This window comes from Mauremys mutica, chromosome 10 (genome assembly GCF_020497125.1).
Source record: "Mauremys mutica isolate MM-2020 ecotype Southern chromosome 10, ASM2049712v1, whole genome shotgun sequence".
NCBI classification, from domain to species: Eukaryota; Metazoa; Chordata; order Testudines; family Geoemydidae; genus Mauremys; species Mauremys mutica.
Window position 1 is genome coordinate 87339674 of NC_059081.1, and position 18851 is coordinate 87358524.

Below are 18851 nucleotides of genomic sequence, written 5' to 3' on the forward strand. Positions count from 1 at the left end.
AGTGCTGTTCAACATACAGTAATTCCTCGCTTTACGTTGTAGTTATGTTCCTGAAAAATGCGACTTTAAGCGAAACAATGTTAAGTGAATCCAATCCCCCCCCCCCACACACACACAGTAGAAGTTTTAAACAAACATTTTAATACTGTACACAGCAATGATGATTGTGAAGCTTGGTTGAGGTGGTGGAGTCAGAGGGTGGGATATTTCCCAGGGAATGCCTTACTGCTAAATGATGAACTAGTACTCGGCTGAGCCCTCAAGGGTTAACACATTGTTGTTAATGTAGCCTCACACTCTACAAGGCAGCACAAATGGAGGGAGGGGAGACAGCATCCCAAAGAGAGACAGAGACACACACCGTATGTGAGAGAGAGACACGCATTGCCCCTTTAAGTACTCTGACCCCACTCTAAATATATTGCCTTTTTAAGTAGATCAGCAAGTTGAGACAGCAGCTGCTGTCAGCAAGCTCCCTGCATCCTGAGCCCTGTCGTGTGCCCCCCCCCACACTCCATGGAGATGGGGTAAGTGGGGAGCAGAGGGGAGGGGGGACACCCTGACATTAGCCATGCCCTCCTCGCCCTCCCCCCCTGCACAGGAAGCAGGAGGCTCCTGGGAGCAGCTCCAAGGCAGAGGGCAGGAGCAACACCCAACAGTGGCGGGAGGGACAGCTGAACTGCCCGGCAATTGATAGCCTGCTGGGCGGCTGCCACAAGGGAAACTTAAGGGAGTGGGGAGCTGATGGGGGGCTGCTGGTCCACTCTGGTTCAAACATCCCCCCCCCCCCCAGCTAGCTGCAACGGGCTGCTCTTCCTGCAAGCAGTGGACAAAGCAGGCGGCTGCCAAACAACGATAAAAGGGAGCATTGCACATCTTTAAACGAGCATGTTCCCTAATTGATCAGCAATGACACAACGTTAACTGGGACAACTTTAAGTGAGAAGTTCCTGTATTCATAAATGACCTGGGAAAAGAGGTAAATAGTAAAGTGGCAAAGTTAGCAGATAATACAAAATTGCTCAAGACAGCGAAGTCCAAAGCAGAGGGCAAAGAGCTACAAAGGGATCTCGCAGAACTGGGTGACTGGGCCACAGAATGGGAGATGAAATTCAGTGTTGATAAATGCAAAGTGATGCACATGGGAAAACATCATCCCAACGATACACACAAAATATGGGGTCTAAATTAGCTGTTACCACTGAAGAAAGTGATCTTGGAATCATTGTGGATAGTTCTTTGAAAACATTCATTGCATGTGCAGCAGTAGACAAAAAAGCTAACAATGTTAGGAATCATTAAGAGAGGGATAGATAATAAGACATTAAAAAACATAACGCCTCTATATAAAACCACGGTAAACCCACACCTTGAATATTGCCTGCAGTTCTGGTCGCCTCCTCTCGAGAAAGGATGTATGAGAATTGGATAAGGTGCAGAGAAGGGCAGCAAAAATGATTAGGGGTATGGAACAGCTTCCACAGGAGGAGAGACTAAGAAGACAGATTGTTCATCTTGCAAAAGCGACAACACATAACACAAGAAACAGGCTTCACCCAATGAAATTAATAGGCAGCAGGTTTAAAAAAAAAAAAGGAAGTATTTCTTCACAACCTGTGGAACCAGTTGCCAGGGGATGTTGTGAAGCCCAAAATTATAACTGGGTTAAAAAAAGAATTATAGAAGTTTCATAGATGGTCGGTCCATCAGTGGCTATTAGCCAAGGTGGTCAGGGACACAACCCTGTGCTCTGGGTGTCCCTGGCCTCTTACTGCCAGAAGCTGGGAGTAGTTGAATGGATCACTTGATGATTGCCCCAAACTGTTGATTCCCTTGGAAGCATCTGGGTCTGGCCATTGTCAGAAGACAGAACACAGGACTAGATGGATCACTGGTCTGACCCAGTATGGCCACCATTGTGTTCTTATGTACAAGCCTAGAAGGAGACATGGTCCCTGCCCAAAGAGCTTGCAGTCTGAGCAGTAGCATGTGAAGGTTAGGGAAGGGGGTGACTGCCTGGGTTTGGAGCAGGCGAAGGAGTGGCTGTTCTGGTGCAAGGAGAGGGGACATTGATCCAGGCCTGGAGGTGAGACGGGAGCTGAATGGGTTTGGCAGGAATCTGCAGGGTCTGGAATCACGTGGGCGAGAGCCTGTCAGGTTAATGAGAGAGGAAGGCTATCGTGTGGGGGATGCTGGGTGGAATCGGAGTCTAATGGAGTGTTGTGGGAAGGGGGCAAAGAAGGGGCCTGTAGATGACAAAAGAGGGGGAGCCAACACCCCACGTTACAGTGTGTGCTTGGGGGAGAAGGGAAAGGGAAGATGGCCTGAGAAATCTTCACCCTTTGGAAACATGGTGTCCAAACAAAAGTAAAATGCAAATGTAATAGACATTCTTTAAAAGTGTGTGTGTGTTCATTCATACTCATTTGGAGTACTGTGTCCAGTTTTGGGCCCCACACTACAAGAAGGATGTGGATAAATTGGAGAGAGTCCAGCGGAGGGCCACAAAAATGATTAGGGGGCTGGAGCACATGACTTATGAAGAGAGGCTGAGGGAACTGGGATTGTTTAGCCTGCAGAAGAGAAGAATGAGGGGGGATTTGATAGCTGCTTTCAACTACCTGAAAGGGGGTTCCAAAGAGGATGGATCTAGACTGTTCTCAGTGGTAGAAGATGACAGAACAAGGAGTAATGGTCTCAAGTTGCAGAGGGGGAGGTTTAGGTTGGACATTAGGAAAAACTTTTTTACTAGTAGGGTGGTGAAGCCCTGGAATGGGTTACCTAGGGAGGTGGTGGAATCTCCTTCCTTAGAGGTTTTTAAGGTCAGGCTTGACAAAGCCCTGGCTGGGATGATTTAGATGGGTTTGGTCCTGCTTTGAGCAGGGTGTTGGACTAGATGACCTCCTGAGGTCCCATCCAACCCTGAGATTCTATGATTCTATGATTTCTATAAACAGCTGCTTTGTGACACAAATGAATACGTCTATTGTCATGGGGTTTAAAGGGTTTTTTCTGGGAGTTGAGCAGTTGGGTTTGTACAAAGTGAGCCCTGTTTTGTTCTCCAAGGCGCTAGCTCTGCTTGCATTGGTCTCAGCTGAGCTTTTGTCCCCCAAGCGGGCTATACTGACATCAATGAATGCTACAGAAAATCACCCACAGACACCTCTAGCTGGCCAGGCTCTGGCGAATTGGAAAGAATGTGCTGATATTAACCAGCAAACTGCAGGGGATGCAAACTCTCTGCTCATGTTGAGGCAAAGCGTGACCCATCCTTGTACCATAGAATCATAGAATATCAGGGTTGGAAGGGACCTCAGGAGGTCATCTAGTCCAACCCCCTGCTCAAAGCAGGACCAATTCCCAACTAAATCATCCCAGCCAGGGCTTTGTCAAACCTGGCCAGACAGTCCCTAGGGAACTGTGTGTACCTGTGCGGCATGTCTCCTGAGTGCTGCTGCTATGCTGGCAGGGGGAGGACTTCACTAACAGTGAAAACTCTGAGAGCCAAATTCTGTGCTTGTGGTGGGGTGAAAGTCCAGTAACACAGGAAATGCCCCCGTCCATGCCAGCAGAGCCTTTGGCCCCTCATCCCAGAGCAGATTTGGAAGGCTTAGCTGTACTGGAATCTATAGTTTGGAATGAGAGATCAACACATCTGGAGATCTCATTTAATATCTGTGACAAGACCCAGCAAAATCACCCAGCTGCACAAGAGGAAAATGCCTTGAATGACTCATAACAATTGGGATGGCAGCAGTGGCTCTCACTCAGCCATATGAGAAAACAGTTTCCCAGAGCAGACAGCCTCGTGGTCAGCCTATCTGGAGGAGCTAAGGCAATGAGCTCAGGAGTTCTCATCCTTATCTCCTCTTTCCCTTGGTCTGCCCCCGGTGCAGCTGTGACCCAGAGACCTCTTGGTGCCAACTGGCAAAGCAGGTCACAGAGTGTTCCAGGGATCCCCTGGGTCAGAGGGAGGCATATGAAGTTTACCAAAGGATGGCATGTGAGATCTTTACCAAGAGCCTGCTGGTGGTGGTAATCCATTGCAAAACGTATGGACAGTGTGTGTGGAAGGGATTATGTAGCTATACCCCAAACTGTGTTCTTAAGATCTGTGATAGTGTGTAGTCCGCTTCACAATGGGGGCCTGTCCCCAGGCTGAGCTGAGTGGTGATCAAGGGATTGTGAACTTGAGAAGAAAGAGGCACACAGGAAAGAAACAGCCAACAGGCAGGTGTCCTGGTTAAGAGTAAAGATGATGGTTTGGGGTGGGGGTAGAACTGGGGGTACAGAGAGACTCCCGGGATCTTTTCCACATAGTCACTTCCTCTGGGGTTCCTTGGCTGACGCTGTCAGTGTAGGCTGACTTGGCTATTGCTGGTGGTGGGTCTTATTTATCCCTTCATCTGACCTTTCTCTCCCCCCCTGCCCCCCAAGCAGGGGGCAACAACGTGTATCAGAACAATTCCCACCTGTTCTGTCCAAGTGTGGAAGGTGAGTCTCACTGAAGCAGGTCTGAGGGCTTGTCGACATGGACTCTTAGAGCGTGGCAAGCTGGGGTGTAAACCAGCCTCGCACTAGCCTGCCACTCACTAGCTGGCCATGTGGACCCTGCTGACAGACACGAACCATGCCCTGCGGTGAAATGGGGGTGGATAAACGCCCCAGGGACCTGTCAGTGCCTGGCAGCAGGGTCTGCAGGGGTACTTGGGGCACGGCCGGCTCGGGTGGGCTAGATTTACACCCCGGCTTGCTGCGAATCAAATGTCCGCACAGACAAGCCCTAAATGAGGGCTCCCAGATAACTCAATGTCTTCTGTTAAAAACAAGACTTACTGCACTAAAGAAGGCGACGCGAGCTCTTGGCACTGAAAGGGGAGGTATCTCTCTCTCTGGGGGCTTTCTGCAGTGCCACCAGTCTAAGCACTTACTGGTTCCACTCCGAAAAGAGACTTTGTGAAACTGGCACCAGGGGTTCCATGCTTATGGTGTCTGAATGAGGCAAATTGTCTCAGTTTACAAGTAAAACTGTTTATTTTCCATCCATCCTGGGATCTGAAAAGCCAAGCTGACTTCTTCCTGCCTCTTACTTAACAGTGAGAACAGTTCTACTGCCCAAATAATGCTCTTAGTTCTACCTGTGAAGTCCCTTTGTCCTTTCATGTTAACCTGTTCCAGGTGGGTCGCCCAGGTGTCAGTGGGGCCATGCAGCTGTAGTGGGAACTCGTGTAACGATTCTGCTGGTGAGGGGTTATCCAGTTCTCTCTCTCTCAGTTGTGATGGCTGTGTAAGACGGATAGTAAAAAGTAGTTTTAAAGAAAGACATACCTCTTATTTGTCCCTAAAGTAAGCAGGTAGGATTATGAATACACACAGGAATTGGACCTGCTGAGAAAGATGTCCTTTTGACATAATCAACTTTCAGAGGAGAGAACCGCACTTTAGCAAGCAGCTAAAGCTACTTTTTTTCAAAGCAAGTGTTTGAAATTGCATTGTGTGTGTGTATGTGCTCAAGTGCGACACGCAGGAAGAGGGGAATTCTTCTAGAATTTAGTTTCAGGTTAATTTTAATTTTGATCTTTTTAAAAAAAAAATGCGAAATTCACTAATTGGTTTTTGGGGGAAGTTATCCAAAATTTGGTATTGCACCAGGATCTTTTTTTTTTCCCCCTTGTCCTGTCTGGTGAATTAATTCAACAGCTGGAGTCCTCTTCATTGCCATTAGATAAAGAAGGCAGCCAAGGGGACCAAGAGATTTGGGGACTGGAATCTATTGAGGACTCAGGAGAGCATGTGTTAATGGGAGAACCAATGTCTGGGCGTGGAACATGCAGAATGTGCTCAGATTGGGGACTGGAACATTCTCAAGGGGTTCAGAGGAGTCCCAGAAGTGGGGTAAATGGTAGCAGTGAGCTCACGGAGTGGAGATACAGTAACTCCTCGTTTAACGTTGTAGTTCTGTTCCTGAAAAATGTGACTTTAAGTGAAACGATGTTAAGCGAATCCAGTTTCCCCATAAAAATTAATGTAAATGGGGAGGTTAGGTTCCAGAGAAATTTTTTTCACCAGACAAAAGACTGTATTATATTTTTTTATACACACACACACACACACACAGTTTTAAACAAACAATTTAATACTGTACACAGCAGTGATGATTGTGAAGCTTGGTTGAGATGGTGGAGTCAGAGGGTGGGAAGTACTCTGACCCCACTCTAAGTACATTGCCTTTTAAAGTAGATCAGCAAATTGAGACAACAGCTGCTGTCAGCAAGCTCCCTCTGTCCTGAGCCCTGCCGTGTCCCCGCCCGCTCTGTGGAGATGGGGTTAAATGGGGGGCAGGAGGGAGGGGGGCCACCCTGACATTAGCCCCCTCTCCCCCCTGCACATCAAGCAGAAGGCTCCCGGGAGCAGCTCCAAGGCAGAGGGTAGCAGCAGCACATGGCAGTGTGGGGAGGGACAGCTGAACTGCCCGGCAATCAGGGCCACCAGAGGATTCAGGGGGCCTGGGACAAATCAATTTCAGGGGCCCCTTCCATAAAAAAAATTGCAATACTATATTCTCGAGGGGGCCCCTGTGGGGCCCCCAGGCAAATTGCCCCACTTGCTCCCCCCTCCCCCCCACGGGCTGCCCTGGGAAAAATAAACCTTCTGCATCTCGGCACAGACCCAGTTTTGAGAAAACTTCTTTACAGGGTATCACTGGTTCTCAGCACCAGCTAGTGCTAAAAGGCACTAAAGCTCATTAAAAGGCTTGGACAAATATTTTCCATCAAAACTTACTTTGGATTGAAAACTAGGGGTTTTTAAAAAGCAGAAAAAAATCACGGACAATGTCTGCTTTCCTTCCAAATTCGTTGTGATTTTTTTAATTGAAAAGCTGAATTTAGTCTGCCAAAACCTGAACATGGTTTGGGGTTTCAGAAGTGTGTGGCCAAATACTTGCTGCTTGCTGTATTTGATTGTTTAAAGAAACAATAACAAAATTCTGCTTAAAAAAAATCCAAAACTTTTGAACCACCTCAGCTGGTGACCAAATGCCTGAGCCCATCCAGTCAGAGATTTTTCCAGGTTTCTGATACTCTGCTGGCTTCCTTGACTCATATCTGTCTCCATAACTTTGGGTTCATTTAGCTTAGAACATAAGAACAGCCATACTGGCTCAGACCAAAGGTCCATTCAGCCCAGCATTTGAGCGTATTCCAGAATCTGGGATGAGCCTATGTTGTGAAAACTGAAATGCTCAAAATAGCACATGCATGTGAATGGACACAGGATGCTAAAATTAAATTAACCCAGGGGTTCTCCAACTGGGGGTCGGGACCCCTCAGGGGGTCACAAGGTTATTACTGGGGGTCGTGAGCTGTCAGCCTCCACCTCAAACCCTGCTTTGCCTCCAGCATTTATAGTGTTAAATATATAAAAAAGTGTTTAAAATTTATAAGGGGGCGGGGTCGCACTCAGAGGTTTGCTATGTGAAAGGGGTCACCAGGACAAAAGTTTGAGAACCGCTGAAATTAAACCCTCTGAAGCCTCAGGGAATGCAGGGGAGCGGGGGTGGGTCTCCCTTGGTAGGGTTGGGAAGGAGGTAGGTGGTGTAGGATATTGCTCTTCTCATGTGATCCCTCCCCCAGTGGCTAATTTTAAATGAAGCTTTCCTGACATGAATCTCCCTGTGGCACTGAAATTACATGTAGACTATAATTTGGCATTTGAGAAGTGAAAGGGATGGGAGCCCTAATGGAAAAGCTAACAGCTTGGCTCTTCTGCAAGCCTCAAACTGCTGAGTGAGCTGTAGGGTAGGGAAGGCTATGCCTCCCAAACAGCCTGGCCCTGCCCCCTATCCGACCCCCACCCACTTACTGCCCCCCTACTGCCCCCCTCAGAATCCCCAACCCATCCTGCTCCTTGCCCCCTCACTGTCCCCCAGAGATCCCCCGACCACCACGCCGGGACCCCACCCCTGCTCCCTGTCCCCTGACTGGCCCGACCTCTATCCACCTCCCCTCCCCCACTGAGTCCTGACAGACCCCCGGAACGCCCACGATCCAACCCCCCCCCCCCGTTCCCTGTCCCCTGACTGCCCCCCCCCACCTCTGCCCCCTCCCTATCCCCTGACTGTCCCCGGGAGTCCCTGCCCCTTATCCAACCCCCCCGACCCCGGCCCCTAACCCCCGGTTCCCCCCTCACCCGGAGCCTCAGCGCATCGCATCCAGGAGCGTCCCTGAACAGCTCTGCAGTGTGGCTCCGGCAGGGCCTGACTCCTCCCCGCTCAGAGCCGCGTGGTAAGGGGGTGGGGCTGCGAGCTCCAGCGGGGCCTGAGCTCCCTCCACTGGGCCTGGAGCTCCCAGCCCCGCCCCCTTACCATGCGGCTCTGAGCGGGGAGGAGCCAGGCCCCGCCGGAGCCACGCTGCAGCTGTTCAGGGACACTCCTGGATGCGCTGAGGCTCCTGGAGAGGGGCGGAGGCGGGGTCGGGCCGGGGCTGGGGCAGGAGCCTCAGCCGTTCTCTTGGGGGCCCCTGCGGAGCCTGGGGCAAATTGCCCCACTTCCCACCCGGGCGGCCCATCCAGCAATTGATAGTCTGCTGGGCGGCTGCCACCCAGGAAACTTAGGGGAGTGGGGAGCTGATAGGGGCACTGCCGGTCCACCCTGGTTTGAAGCCCCCACCAGCTAGTCCGATGGGCTGCTCTTCCTGCAAGCAGTGGACAAAGCAGGCAGCTGCCAAACAACGTTAAAAGGGAAGATTGCACAACTTTAAATGATCCTGTTCTCTAATTGATCAGCAATGTAACAATGAAGCAACGTTAACTGGGATGATCTTTAAGTGAGGAGTTACTGTATGGAGAACGGGTTCCGATTTAAACCAAACCAAAAGACTCCTAAAAGAAAGCGGAGAGATGACCAAAATGCAGTGATTTAGTACTGGCATCCCTGCTGAAGCTCTGACATATGTAGTTACCGGTACAAAATATCTAGCAGAGCGTGTCAAGGGTTTGTTCCCATTTGGTTTCCTGTGTAAGAATGCGATAGCTATGCTGCACTTTCAGATAACACGGTGCATTGGCTGTGGTGGAGAGGGAATGCAGATGCACTGTCAGAAGGTGACTGCAACAAAACTCTGTTGTCATCTGATAGAAGAAACTTGTGGATGGACATATCTTAGCATTTGTTTTTAAACAATATTATTTCACTCGAGTTATTTTCAAAGTTTGAAGAATTAATTTCCTTGATCTTTATATTTGTTTGTCAAGATCTCAAATGAGCCTAGCAGTGCGCTACTTTTCCTCCCTCTCTAGTGTAGTCTGACAAGGGTAAATGTTGAATATGGAAACTTTAGAGAAAGAAAAAGAAAAATGCATTCTGTATTCAATTAGTTGTAGCCTATTTTCATGGTTTGATGTATCTGTTACAAAAAATACTCTAGAAGTGACATCACATCAGTTCCTTTTCAAACAAAGCATAAATATGGCATTGTTACTATGTCAACTAATATTTTAATTAGCAAACTTATTCAAGCTATGTTTAAAAAATACAGTGGAAAATATGTCTTATCGGAGTAAACTAGTATTTTATGTTCCCTGGAAGTATTTTTGGAGTGTTGCCAAAGGCATGCATTAGAATGGAGAGGGGTAACTAGTGGTGTTCCCCAAGGGTCAGTCCTAGGACCAATCCTATTCAATTTATTCATAAATGATCTGGAGAAAGGGGTAAACAGTGAGGTGGCAAAGTTTGCAGATGATACTAAACTGCTCAAGATAGTTAAGACCAAAGCAGATTGTGAAGAACTTCAAAAAGATCTCACAAAACTAAGTGATTGGGCAACAAAATGGCAAATGAAATTTAATGTGGATAAATGTAAAGTAATGCACATTGGAAAAAATAACCCCAACTATACATACAACATGATGGGGGCTAATTTAGCTACAACGAGTCAGGAAAAAGATCTTGGAGTTATCGTGGATAGTTCTCTGAAGATGTCCACGCAGTGTGCAGAGGCGGTCAAAAAAGCAAACAGGATGTTAGGAATCATTAAAAAGGGGATAGAGAATAAGACTGAGACTATATTATTGCCCTTATATAAATCCATGGTACGCCCACATCTCGAATACTGTTTACAGATGTGGTCTCCTCACCTCAAAAAAGATATTCTAGCACTAGAAAAGGTTCAGAAAAGAGCAACTAAAATGATTAGGGGTTTAGAGAAGGTCCCATATGAGGAAAGATTAAAGAGGCTAGGACTCTTCAGTTTGGAAAAGAGAAGACTAAGGGGGGACATGATAGAGGTATATAAAATCATGAGTGATGTTGAGAAAGTGGATAAGGAAAAGTTATTTACTTATTCCCATAATACAAGAACTAGGGGTCACCAAATGAAATTAATAGGCAGCAGGTTTAAAACAAATAAAAGGAAGTTCTTCTTCACGCAGCGCACAGTCAACTTGTGGAACTCCTTACCTGAGGAGGTTGTGAAGGCTAGGACTATAACAATGTTTAAAAGGGGACTGGATAAATTCATGGTGGCTAAGTCCATAAATGGCTATTAGCCAGGATGGGTAAGAATGGTGTCCCTAGCCTCTGTTCGTCAGAGGATGGAGATGGATGGCAGGAGAGAGATCACTTGATCATTGCCTGTTAGGTTCACTCCCTCAGGGGCACCTGGCATTGGCCACTGTCGGTAGACAGATACTGGGCTAGATGGACCTTTGGTCTGACCCGGTACGGCCTTTCTTATGTTCTTATGTTCTTAAGCTATAGCAAATGTACATTTAATTTTTAAATTGATCTCTCATACTTTTTTGTAGCCGAATGGAGGAAAATTGATACTCGTAGAAATAACACTGCTTCTTTTCTGTGATCTCCTGGTTAGTGAAATCTAGAATGAACTGCTTGTATTTAGGATATTACGATTTATTATTTTATAGAACTCAGGTGTGTTTGGGTTCATAGAGAACACAGTCCTTACCCCACAGACCTTGCAATCTGTGTCAATCCTGTAAGGACTTACACACATGCTTGGCTTTACACACTGTGAATAGTGCCACTCAGAGTGTATAAAGAGACGCACATAGGTGTAGCTATGGCATGAAGGAGGGGATTAGGTGGGGACAGCCATAGAGGACAGCACTGTAGCTTCAGCGGTTTGCTTTAAGGCATGTATCTTTCTTTGGATTGTTTATTTTTTACAAGAATAAAAATAAAATAGATAATTTTAAACATAGTGAAAATAATTGAGTCTTGAAGGAAAGAACATTGATTCTTTTGCCAGCTAAAGGAAACACGGAATCCTGGGTGATCTCTCATTCTGTCAGCCACCCGGGAACGGTACATAGCTGCTATAACCACACGGCTTAGGGTACGTCGCCACTGCAACTGGGAGGTGTGATCGTGGCAGGGGCAGGCGTGCCCCAGCTAGCTTTGTTTGCATTGGCTTGCTAGCCGTGGCGGTGAGGGCTAGTCGTGCTGGGCGAGATTGTCCCGCAACTAGTCTGTGCTGCTGCCCGTGCTACGCTGCTAGTCTCAGCGAGCGCGCTCGACCAAAGCTAGCACAGTTATGTCTGCGGGTGCTGCCGTCGCACCCCCTGATTGCACTGTACACGGACCCTTAAGGACCGGAGGCTATTTGTTTTTGTGATGGTTAGTCCGAGAGGAATCCAGGTGGGTGTGCTTCCTTTCACAGTAACCAATGCTATACCCAGGGGTCTTCCTTGTGAACGACAGGGAGGAGAACGCCGGCCCTTACTTGGAAGGTGTAAGCAGTTCCTCCTCCGGGGGACTGGAGAACATTTTCTGTGGTTTCCTCGCCCTTGGGTGCCACAAGCATCTTCAGCCTCTTGCTGCAGCTCTAGCCCACTGCTCACCATTTTGAAAATTGAAACTGGATAATTATAAACATACAAAGTGTGCAAGCTTCTCCCGTGGCAAGCTGTGCTTCGGAGTAAATCATACGTGAGACCATGGGCCTGAATCTCTGACTGTCAAGGGCACTTGCTGGTAAGGGATTGAATGCTTCCTTTACTCAGTGCGGGGCTCCTTTGAGTGAAGCTGCTGGTCCGGCTTCCCAGGAGTGCTCGGATGTGCTGCTGGCCATATCCTGTCTCTTCCTCCTGGAGGCTCCCAAAACACCAGGGCTTCTCAGGCTGCCTGCCTCCGGCGGGAAGGACCTCTCCCGAGGGGGAGCCTTAGGGACACTTGCTTGTCATTGTGCAAACCCACTTGGATCCTATCCCCAGAGTATGCCGAGGGCTGTCCCCGTGTCATGGGTGATGCTGGGTGATGCTCTGGAACTGCTCCCTATGAAGCCAGTCAGGACTCTGGGGGAGCCTCCTCTCTCTGAGCAGACTGGCTCCACGGCAAGAAGCTCACACAGCTTTCACCTTCCTGGGCCTGACCTCGGAGCATTCAGCATCCCCTTGTCACACCGTGCGCTTCCCACAGCGAGTCTGCGCAGGCGGGGTCCTGGGGCAGCCAGAGGGCCCTGCACCCCCACTCCGCAGTCAGACGGGACTCTCAGCCAGCCAGTAAAACAGAAGCTTTATTAGACGACAGGAGCACACTCTAAAACAGAGCTTGTAGGTACAGAGGACAGGACCCCTCAGTCAAGTCCATTTTGCGGGGCAGGGAGCCCAGAGCCCCAGCCAGCTCCAGACTGAAAACCCCTCCAGCCCCTCCTGACCTTTGTCTTTTTCCCGGGCCAGGAGGCCACCGGATCTTCGTTCTCCAACACCTTCAGCTGGCACCTTTGCAGGGGAGGGGCCCAGACCATCAGTTGCCAGGAGACAGGGTGTCGGCCGTTCTCTGTGCAGATCCCTGCACACCCCTGTCCTCTAGGGCTCTTCAACAATCCCACACCCTTATCCCACCACCTAGATACTTAAGAAAGGCATAGGGGAAACTGAGTATTCAGAGAAAACATTAAGAACATTCCCACTTTGTCACACCCTGCATAGCAGACAGGGAAGAGTTACTTGTACCTCGCTAGACTGTCGCTACCTACCGCGGAGCGTGGCTACACTGTTTATAAGGAAACTGCCATTTGAGTAGAAAGTCCCCTTCATTTCTCAAGCAGGGTGGTTACCTGCCCTGTGTGTCCTTCACAGAGAGCTCAGTTTGTTGTTAATAATGGGGGCTGTTCCCTTGAACCTGATTAATTTCTAATGCAGTGGCAAGGGGGAGCAGGACTGTATCCAGAGCAGCAGAGGAGGGGACTGCGTGCACTGAAGCACTGGGTACGTGGAGGGCTGGCAAAAGGAAATCGGGGGCAGAGCTGTGTGAGAATCCAGACCCCGCTGCATACTGGAACATGGCAGACAATTTGGGGAGCGACCGGGTGCCTGGGAACAGGCAGAGTTGTACCCTGGGCTGACCCTGTATGGATCTAAATGGGTACGTGGTTCTCGAGACCTGGGGGAATGGGAAATACACCAGCGAAAAGGAGCCCTTGCCCCAGGCACAGCCATTCCACGTTGGGAATCGCGGGCCGCTGCAAAGGGACTGCACAGTGCCGTTTAAAACGGCGGCTGCTGCGTGTCTGGGGTTTGATGTGTGAAGAAGAGAGAAGTGGTGAAGGAGAAGCTGCATGATCCACTGCAGCTCAGATGGGCTGAGTTAGTGATGAAATTGGGGCCGTGATTGTGGGGGGAGAGGTGGCTAGCAGCAAAGCTGCAGCCCAGGTGTCTGCCAGGCTGCATTGTGTAAAGGGTTCTCAAGCGTCTCTTCACATTGGTGTGACCAGCCTCTGCATTGCCCCACTCCCAGCTGTGGATAATCCTTGCCTGCAGGCACCAGTGAAGTCCAAGATAGGTGTGTCCTGTTCGTCTCCCTTGTGGCTGCGTGTTCTTGGTCTGGGTAGGTGCTTGCTTGGTCTTTCCGTGGTACGCAGTAGCCGACGGCCCATTCCTTGACATAAACCACATGGCCTGACAAAATGAAGGGTGTGAATAATTTGCCTTTCTAAGGCAGACGAAGACCTGTGTTTGCATTGTTACTGGTTTGACAGGGAACTTGATGCTGGTGATTAATAGCCCTCCGCATTGTTGCTGTAGTGTCCAGGTATTGGAGGGTCTCTGCAGGGATGGGTGGGGCTAGACCCTCGGCTACATTCCTTCTTGGGTGTGAAAACCCTTGCAGTGTCCGGGAGTTGGTGTCTGCCATGTGAGTCTGCACTGCAAAGCCCTGCTAGTGATTGGTGAGATCTGAGCCAAGAGGGGAGTGAAGGGAGCTCAGGAAATGGTGTGATTACTAGCCCGTATTGTGCACTCTGTGGAGGAATCTCCTCTGCAAGGCTGATTACACGGCATTAGGCATACTGAGCTAATTGGAAATGGAATTTCCTGGTAATTGGTTTACTAAATTCTGAGGATGCTGATTCCGATCTGACAGATTATGCAAAGCATGGCTGCAATGAAGGGTTTCCCCTCCGCTGCAGAGTCCTGTCTAAGCAGTTAATCTCTGGGAAGCCCCAAGAGCAAATCAGCTCGTGATCCACGGGGGTCTGGTTAATCTAGGGAGAAGAGTCCCTTGAGCAGGGTGGGGTGGGGGAGGGGACACCACCCTCCCAGATATGTAGGGGAGCCTCACAAAATGCAGGAATTACGGGATGAAAGCCCATGGCCACTAGGCCGTACATGAGGGGTGTACTGGTTTGTCCTGGCCCTGTACTCTAATCATCTGTGAATTACTGAGGACTGTCCATTCGCCAACTGATGCAAGGTCCGTCACAGTCCCTGGAAGGGCTCTCATTGACTTCTGCGTGCTTGGCGTCAGAGCCCTTCGTGCTGTCCCTCCCCTGGGGGGGAGGGATAGCTCAGTGGTTTGAGCATTGGCCTGCTAAACCCAGCGTTGTGAGTTCAATCCTTGAGGGGGCCACTTAGGGATCTGGGGCAAAAATCGGTCCTGCTAGTGAAGGCAGGGGGCTGGACTCAATGACCTTTCAAGGTCCCTTCCAGTTCTAGGAGGTTGGTATATCTCCAATTATTACCTATGGACGTGTGGGTTAGAATGCCTCTCGTTGTGCTTCTGGGCTTCTTGTTCCTCAGGCTACGCGGAGTGGGAGGGTCCTTTGGGGCAGCCCTGGCAGCCCTAGGCTAAGGGAGGGAAGTCGTGCCTCCTGTACTACGCAGCAAGGCTTTGGCTGTTGCTTAGCCAGGGAATTGCGTGGGCGAGGGGGTTTGCTTAGGCTGCTGCAGCAGGGATATAGAAGAACTTGCAGAGGAAATGTGGAATGACTGTTTCATGCATGTGTTGCTCCACATGGTTTGTTACCCATTCTCACCAATGTGGAGTTCCTCAGCGTGACATTCCTGTCAAAGAGGCAGCATGTGAAGGCACTTGTGTCCAGCCCAGTTCACCGAGTCTCTGGGTCCAGCGCAGCTCAATGGGAGCCTTTCTACTGACTTCATTGTGGCAGAGATCCCTCCACATACATCGCTGTACATGAGCCGTCAGAGCCACCTGTTCAGTCTTGTTTTGGTTCATGACGTGCATTAAGAAACTAACAACAAAGGGGTGCGTAGCTGTAGAAGTTCCTCATTTTAAATTGTGGAGGCGCAGGGTGTGGAACAAGCAGAATGGCAGGGTTCCATGAGGGGAAAGTGCATTGCAGATGTGACTGGCAAATGGTCTGGCCCACGGTTAGTTCTTGGCTCAGGTCCCATTGGCTGGCTAATTATAGGAACAAGTCTGAAGACAGAAAAGTTCACATTCTTTTTTTGCCTGGTATGAGCTGACAAACAGACTAACCTATTAAGTTCTTTGGATTTCAGTGTAACTAGAACCATATAAATGGTCACAGCTCAAGGTGTTTTATTCCACGTCTCATTTTGCAATAGCACAAGGCTGAATTACATCACCAGCTTGTGGCCTGCGCTCTGAGCAGTGCTGAGCTGTTCTTGTGTGAAATCTTGTGGCCTGGGGTTGGGGAATCCCGTGCAGTGTTAAGATTGATGTTGCAACCCTACATTGGCTCCCCTCACCGCTCCTGGGGCTGGCCGAGTGGTGGTGGTGGGGTGATGGGGGAAGCTGTTAGGCAGAGCCATCTCTGCCTGTGGCTGGTGGCACCACCGGAGAGGCTGAGCTCAGAATGGGTGTCCAAAGGTCTGGGACGCTCTGTGAGCAGGAGAATATCACGGCAGGGCCACACTTAAAATGCTGCAGCAGTGAGCTGCTGTAGTGCTTCAGTGAAGATGCTACCTATGGCAATGGGAGGGATTCTGCTGTCAGTGTATGCCCCCTCACCCCTCCCCCCCCATGCGAGAGGCGGTAGCTAGGTCGATGGGAGAATTCTCCCATCACCCAAAGCTGTCAACACCGGAGGTTCGGTTGGTTTAACTGCCTTGCTTGGGTGTGGATTTTTCACACCCCGGAGCCACGTAGTTGTACCAACCTAATTTCCTCGTGTAGACCAGAGTTGGTGCCTTTCCTGTCAATGGAGACAGTCTGTTAGCAGGTATTCAAGTGGTTTGTTTTTCAAACTGTCTTCAATGCTTCCACATTTCTTTAGTGTGTTCGATTCAGAAGTCCTGTAGGTCTTTCGTGCAATGGCATGATGGATTCGTAGCTCAGTTTTAACAACTAGATCTGTTCTTTCAGTGCCCACTTTTCCTCTGTTTGTCTAATTTTGTATATGTGGTGTTCGGTTTGGAAATATGTCTTGACAATAATAGTAATTTTCTCCTAACTTCCCGTACCTGCAACACAATAGAAACTGCAGGATTATTTTCTGGGATTTTTAAAATGTGCATGGAAATGAGGGCATATTTGGATTGCTGGTTTTAAAAGTAAAATGTATTTTTTGGTACAGGATTACTTGGCAAGTTTAGCACTGTGAGGCTGGAAAGGGAAAAGGAAATTGAATAACAAATTAGTGGGGAATGATGCTAACCACAGTAAGCGCTTGGCATTCCAGTGGGAAATGGTGACATGTTTTCACCCACTACGCTAGCAGCGTCACTACACACGCACACATCACCTTACAGGGCTGGAGGGATGCCCTGGCATGGGGAGCTATCATCAGCTCCTTTCAGAATGTTCTGCGGTGAAAGGCTTGTGATCTGATGCTTGAACATCCATGCCAGGGTGGTTCTGTGGCTCCGGATCCTGAATCTCTCCTGTTCTGGCATTGGGGAACATCTTGACTCGCTGACATTAAACAAGGATGGTAACTGTTGGGAATCCTGGCTGTAGTCATGAGGCCTAGACAGCAGAACGTCTGCCTAGAGGTGGCAGGGAGTTCACAGCAGCACAAGCTGGCCATGAACCCCATTTCTCCAGGAGGGCCAGCGCCATCTCGTACAGTCCAGAAGAGAGTGGGGCTGGGTGAAGAGAGGACCTGGCCAGGACACCTGGATATGCTAATTTACCTCGTTCCCTGGGCAGCCTGAGTCTGCAGAAACCGCAGAGACTCGTCCACCACCAGTGCTCACTCCGGGCCAACCCCGTCAGGTGCCCCGCCGAGCTGAGGGGAGAAGGAAGCCCCGGAAATGCCTCATCCCCGCAGTTACAAGAGCAAATCCCTGCTGTAGAAGCCAGGCTTATGAGAGGGGGAGGAAGGAAAGGAGTGGGGAGGCTGCCAGCTGGGCTGTGTGAAGAGAGATGGAGCCCAGGGGGTGAAGTGACTGACTGCAAATCATCGCTCTGCTTTCTCTGTCAGCAGCACTGTTCTCACCGCAAGCCACAGCTCCAATGCCTGCTCCCTCTGCATGTCTGACAAGCCGCCTGCATGCTCCGGAGTTTTTCTCACGTCTAATTACAGGAGAACAGCTACTAAAACACAAGCATGCGGCCAGGAAGGGGCAGGCGGCTCTGGACATGCTAAGCTGTGAGCAAGAAGGAGTTAAAGGTCCATGGCTAGTGAGTGGGTGTGGCTGAGAAATAAATGGCAGAAAGCTTCTCCGGAGTGTGGAACAAGGGTGCAGTGCTGCTGGCTCCCAGGGAGGAGCTGCGGAAGGGTTTGGGCAAAGGATAAAACTCCAGGTGTGCTCAGAAGCCAGCTCCCAGCGGGAGCATTGCCCTGTCGGGGAAGGAGGGCGTGGAACAGGAGAGGCTGGCTGGTTGGGAGCAGGGCTTGGCAGGGGCTCTGGCTAGCCACGCCTCCCTTCGGTTTTGTGCATGCTTCGAGGAGCTGCAGAGGACAGACCAATGTGAGCTCCCCTGGATGCTGGTCTCCTGCAGGACACTTTTCCTGGAACTGTATTTTTCATGGCTCCAGCTGAGCAGCGTCTGTGTCTCCTGCTGTTGCTAACCTGCTGCTGCTCCTTGGCAGAGGCACAGTTTTTTGACTGGCTCTGGAGGACCCCAAAAAACCCCATGGTAACAACCCTGCCCCCCACAGAGAGCCAGACGACGGAACTGCTTACCTCTCCTGTGGCCACCACGACACAGGCTGCTTTGCCAGCGACCCCCCAGCCAGGGGACCGAGTATGGAGCACGCTCTCAGTCACGAGGCAGGCACCGGCCATGGACACAGCTGTCCCCGCTCTGGCAAAACCTGCCATGCCCCAGGGCAAGGAGGAGAACATTGCGGGGGTGGGGGCTGAGATCCTGGACGTAGCAGAGGGCATCAGGAGCCTGGTCCAGCTGTGGGATGAGAGGACCAGCCAGAGGACCGGGAACACAGGGGAGCCCACAGCCGTTGCTCCTCTGACAAACCCTCACACCAGTCTGGCTGCGCCAAGCTCTGCAACGGGGCTGGCTGACCATGGGAACATGACTGCCAACTCGACAGGGGATGGCCACAGCCTGCTGGGGACCAGGCAGCCAGAGGCTTCACTTCCCATGCCAGCAGGGCCTCCCCCTGCCTGGAACAGGACTCGGGTGCTCTTACAGAAGCCTGCGGCGGCTCTTCCAGGTAGTG

At 50.1% G+C, this 18851-nt stretch overlaps 1 protein-coding gene across 2 annotated transcripts in view; it reads left to right on the forward strand.

Annotated features, from left to right (window-relative positions):
* Positions 1–18851, forward strand: part of COL18A1 (collagen type XVIII alpha 1 chain) — a 282560-nt gene that overhangs the window by 137873 nt on the left and 125836 nt on the right. The window contains exon 1 of one of the 2 annotated variants that reach the window (XM_045032086.1): positions 17895–18845. The exons of the other annotated variant lie outside the window; for it this stretch is intronic. Coding sequence (XP_044888021.1) covers positions 18197–18845 — 649 coding nt within the window. The 5' untranslated portion in view covers positions 17895–18196. Of the gene's footprint in view, positions 1–17894; positions 18846–18851 lie in introns of those variants that run through there. 2 annotated transcript variants of the gene reach the window in all.